The following is a 5,196-nucleotide window of genomic DNA, read 5'->3' as shown; positions in this document are numbered from 1 at the left end:
GAGCCACAATTTTGGAACCATGTAGACACATACATACCCGGCGTACACGTAGGTCTGGGTCACGGGACAAAAACGGAAAAACAACAGGGCAAAACACGACTTTTCTTCCACTCTCTGGCCTTACGCGTACGTAATTCCACAGGTTTGGAGTTTGGACCGATGCATCCATTCCATGCCCGTCGTACACTTCCGGCCAGGTGACCACACCGCGTGAGGAACCGATCCATGATGTGGAAAACAATGAACGTAACGAGTCTCTCGGGGCGCGACTGGTGCAGTGTCTCGTACGCCACGGTGATTAGGCAGACAAATGGCCGGACCAGACGACCGCCACGTACAGTACGACGGTGCCATCGACGTGCATGCATTGCGTCGGACAGTTGGAAGTCTTGTAAGTACCACACGCCTGGCCATGGAGTGGAACCACCAACCTGGAAACCAGCTGAAAACGATCGAGAGTGGCCATGCAACTCGCCAAACTATTTCAAACTCGCCAACACAAGCCGCCCGCTAGCTCTTGGTTGGAATCCATCCAGTCCTATATATATGGTGGTGTCTGCTCGGTACAGTTGCATGCAAAAGGAGGCCTACCTACTACAGAAGTACCACAGTAGACGAGTACGCCCGTGCATAACAAGCTGACCGAGCTTCTGAAGATGGCGCGGCAGCGTACGTGCTCTGCCTCCGCGCTCGCGCTCGCCGTGGCGTTGGTCGTCGGAGTCTTGGCGTCCATCCCTATCGGTAAGCCACCAACCTGCAAGCATGCATGTCTCCGCTCATCACCAACATCAAACTAATTCTATTTGCACTGTCCACGACGAGCGTGCAGAGGTGGAATCCATCGGGGTGTGCAACGGGATGATAGGCGACAGCCAGTCCCTGCCATCTCGGGCCGACGTGGTGCAGTTGTACAGGACCAAGGGCATCAGCGCCATGCGCATCTACGCCCCGGACCCGGAGACGCTCCAGGCCCTCGGCGACACTGGCATCGACCTCATCATGGACGTCGGCAACGGCAACCTTTCCGCCCTCGCCTCCGACGCCGGTTTGGCCGCGTCCTGGGTCCAAGAAAACGTGCTGGCCTACCCGCACGTCAGCATCAAGTATATCGCGGCCGGCAACGAGGTGGAAGGCGGCGACACGCAGAACATCGTCCCGGCCATGACGAACCTCAACGCCGCGCTCTCCAAGGCCAGCCGCCCTGACGTGAAGGTGTCCACGGCGGTCAAGATGAGCGTGCTCGCGTCCTCCTCGCCTCCCTCGAGCGGCGTGTTCAAAGACGCGTACATGACGGAGGTGGCCCAGCTGCTCAAGGACACCAGCGCGCCGCTGCTCGCCAACGTGTACCCCTACATCGCCAAAAGGGACACCCCGACCATCGACCTCAGCTTCGCGCTCTTCCAGCCGAGCACCAACCAGGTGAACGACAACGGCAACGGCCTCACCTACACTAACCTCTTCGATGCCATGGTCGACGCCATGTACACGGCCATGGAGCAGGCGGGTGCGTCGGACGTGCCCATCGTGGTCTCGGAGAGCGGGTGGCCGTCGGCCGGCGACGACCTTGCAACCCCCACTAACGCGCAGGCGTACAACCAGCACCTCATCGACCACGTCGGCAAAGGCACGCCCAAGAGGGCCGGGCCCCTGGAGACGTACATCTTCGCCATGTTCAACGAGAACCGAAAGGACGGGCCCGACACAGAGAGGAACTTCGGGCTGTTCAACGGCCCCGACAAGACGCCGGTGTACCCTATAAGGTTCACCAATTAGTTAAGAAGACGGCCGGACTATATTTTCATGTATACATGAGTACATACATATCTCTTATTACGGTAGATCTCAATAAGCTGCACAATAATTCGTACAAGCACGTACTAGTATGTTACTCTACTAGATAATGTCATATGAATAAGATCCATCCACTGTGTTTTGGAAATATGGATCGGTTCCTCTCCACTACAGAAGCGTAGTAAACTTGTGAAGTACAGCGTTTGATTCTAATTATTTTCCTTAGAAACAAGTAACTTTGCTAATTCTACGTTGACTGATAATTTCTTTCGACGCCATGGAAAAGTCCATATTTTGTGAGCGCTCAAAAATATTTTACTTGTTTTGCACACATAGGCAAAACAAATACTGTGAATGTTGCTTACATCTATATATATGAACAAACATGTAAAGTTGACTGAGAAAAGAGAAATAAGATTATCTTACTAGTTGCCTAACAGAACCATAATAAATAAACATATATAGGTAGTATATATCACAATGGAAGGATTTTTAAAAAGCCTGTTATTTTTTTAGAAAAATCCCAACAAAAAATAATTGATTTAAAAATACAAATTAAACACCATATAAAATCTCTAAGTTTTTTTCTTTCATAATTAAGTATGTCAAATTTAGAAATACCATGCACGCAACTTTTGTGTCCGCGATCCGTCCGGATGACTGAAATGCAGAATCTTAAGTTTTGATGGAGTAGTATGCAATTTGGCAGGTCTAGAGCAGTTTTACTTTATAAGTTGAATCTGACAAATACATCTATATGCAATGTGTGTTTTGATATGGTATCATGTTGAACAATTGGTCGCCCCAGGCACAAATAGCATGTCATCATACATGTACAAATCTGTACATGTTCTGAAGCGTATTTTTTCTACACCCTTGCTATATCTTTGACCTAGCTTATTTTAATCTGCATCATTCAAATATTTTTGTCCGTTTTGCGGGAGAAGTTCATGAGGATTTCATCATTTATTAAGGTGTAGGGATTGTGTAGGGAACTAAGCTTTTTTTGTGGTTGTTGTTGCAATCGACATGCATGAATTGCGTTGGGCAGTTGGATGGACGTCTTGTACGTACGATCACACCACACACACCTGGCTGCTGGGCAGCTATATATGGAGATGAACCAAACTATTTCAGACTCGCGAGCTATATAAATAGGGCGCGCGCTAGCTCTTGCAATCCATCCATCCGTCCAGTCCTATATATAGCTGGTGGATTGTAGGTACAGTTGCATGCAGAAGGAGGCCTAGGAGCCGGGTACGTACGTGCGTGCATCGACTGTTTCTTCCTCGCACAACAAGCTGGTCGATCGATCGAGCTTCTGAAGATGGCGCGGCAACGTACGGTCGCCATGGCGCTGGTCGTCGGAGTGATCTTGGCGTCCATCACTATCGGTAATTAATATAAGCCACCAACCAACCTGCATTCATGCATGCATGTCTCCGTGGTGTTCATCACCGGTGACGGTGAGGTGACAGGCCAATTAATCGGTTGCATGTTGGTGTCAAACTACGAACTCACTGTTGTCCCTGGCGATTGCGCGGGCAGATCAGGTGCAATCCATCGGCGTGTGCAACGGCAAGGTCGGCGACAACCTCCCATCGCGGGCCGAGGTGGTGCGGCTCTACAAGTCCCTGGGAATCGGCGCCATGCGCATCTACGAGCCGGAACCCGAGACGCTCCTGGCTCTCGACGGCACCGAGATCGAACTCATCATGGACGTGGGTGGCGGCTTCGCCGCCATCGCCTCCGACCCTGCCGCCGCGGCCGGCTGGATCCGGGACAACGTGCTTGCCTTCCCGGGCGTCCGCATCAAGTACATTGCGGCCGGCAACGAGATCGAGGGTAGCGACACGGACAACATCGTCCCGGCCATCAAGAACCTCAACGCCGCGCTCGCTGCGGCCAGCCGCACTGACGTCAAGGTGTCCACGGCGGTCAAGATGAGCGTGCTGGGGTCCTCCTCGCCGCCCTCCGAGGGCGCGTTCAAGGACCCATACATGACGGAGGTGGCCAAGATGCTCAAGGCCACCGGGGCCCCGCTCCTCGCCAACGTGTACCCCTACTTCGCCAAAAGGGACACCCCGGACATCGACCTCGGCTTCGCGCTCTTCAAGCAAAGCACCAGCACGGTGAGCGACAGCGGTCTCACCTACACGAACCTCTTCGATGCCATGGTCGACGCGGTTTACTCGGCCTTGGAGAAGGCGGGTGCGCCGGACGTGCCCATTGTGGTCTCGGAGAGCGGATGGCCGTCGGCCGGCGACGACCTGGCAACAGTCGCTAACGCGCAGGCGTACAACCAGGGGCTCATCGACCACGTCGGCAAAGGCACGCCCAAGAGGCCTGTGCCGCTGGAGACGTACATCTTCGCCATGTTCAACGAGAACCAGAAGGGAGGGGCCGTGACAGAGAAGAGCTTTGGGCTGTTCAACGGCCCTGACAAGACGCCGGTGTACCCTGTAAAGTTCAACAATTAGCTAAGACAGCCGGACTACATATTCATGCATACAATACATATATAGCTGCTGCTTCGATCGATCTAAATATGCTGCAGAATAATTCGTGCAATGTCATATGAACTAGAATGTGACGCGCGCTTTGCTGCGCCGTCCTTCACTCATGGGTTAAGTCTTATATTTGTATTTTGTACCAAGTCTTTCACGGTTAGTTGGCTCGCTATATGCTGATGTTGGTCCGAAGAATAATTGTTGAATGTAAATTACAATTGAGCTCAATTTTTTGTACAATGTCAACTTGATGAAAAACTGGGAACGGAAGAACATGAGTACTGAACTTATAATAAAATATAAACATTAGAGATACAGTCCCACTTAACCTCCGTTGCCCGGAGCAAGGACTACTCTCTCTTTCTAGGGAGCTTCCATGGTGTGCAAATAACTTCATTTTCAGAAAATAGCATAGCTTTGCTATAACAAATCAAAGTTCATTTAGCTTTTTCCAAAACTAAAAAATGATTAGAAACAGCTGTCCTTAACAACAATCTGTTACAAAACTTCTTGCAGTTAAAAGGATCTATGGATCACAATAACCTAACCAGCTTGCTTGCTGGAGGCAACTTCCACAGATGATTAAATAGGTGGGGGCGAAACAATTGATAGTTTTGAGAATCTTAATGTTCTTCTTGTTTTCTCTTTGGACACCAAAGCTTTGGGATCAGGTGCTTAGCTGATCATGCTCCAGTTTGAATCAGTATATTGAACTAACGAAAAAGGATTTCCCCCCGCTTTATATTATAAAGCATACCACCAAGCATCCAACACCAAGCATCCAACATCAAGTACAAGTACAATAAGTCATAGAATCATGTTGGGGGCACAGCAAGACAAGCCCCAAATAAGACTACTAGGAGACGCTAATCTGGCTCAGGAGGGGGTGGGGGAG

At 50.7% G+C, this 5,196-nt stretch overlaps 2 protein-coding genes across 3 annotated transcripts; both read left to right on the top strand.

Annotated features, from left to right (window-relative positions):
• Positions 1 to 555: 555 nt before the first annotated feature.
• Positions 556 to 1,985, top strand: LOC125546029 (glucan endo-1,3-beta-glucosidase GII-like). Its single transcript, XM_048710142.1, has 2 exons — positions 556 to 741; positions 830 to 1,985. Exons 1-2 carry the CDS (start codon positions 657 to 659, stop codon positions 1,771 to 1,773), a joined length of 1,029 nt encoding a protein of 342 aa, XP_048566099.1. The 5' UTR covers positions 556 to 656; the 3' UTR covers positions 1,774 to 1,985.
• Positions 1,986 to 3,061: 1,076 nt separating this feature from the next.
• On the top strand, positions 3,062 to 4,271 carry LOC125549281 (glucan endo-1,3-beta-glucosidase GI-like). Of its 2 annotated transcripts, XM_048712728.1 has the most exons (3): positions 3,062 to 3,176; positions 3,235 to 3,257; positions 3,345 to 4,271. In XM_048712728.1, exons 1-3 carry the CDS (start codon positions 3,119 to 3,121, stop codon positions 4,269 to 4,271), a joined length of 1,008 nt encoding a protein of 335 aa, XP_048568685.1. In that variant the 5' UTR covers positions 3,062 to 3,118. The 2 variants fall into 2 exon arrangements, with proteins under 2 accessions (XP_048568685.1, XP_048568686.1); XM_048712729.1 differs by lacking the exon at positions 3,235 to 3,257 and having other exon boundaries at positions 3,062 to 3,185; positions 3,340 to 4,271.
• Positions 4,272 to 5,196: the final 925 nt, after the last annotated feature.

This window comes from Triticum urartu, chromosome 3 (assembly GCF_003073215.2).
Source record: "Triticum urartu cultivar G1812 chromosome 3, Tu2.1, whole genome shotgun sequence".
In the NCBI taxonomy this organism is placed as follows: domain Eukaryota; kingdom Viridiplantae; phylum Streptophyta; class Magnoliopsida; order Poales; family Poaceae; genus Triticum; species Triticum urartu.
This window is presented reverse-complemented; position numbering and strand designations above follow the sequence as displayed.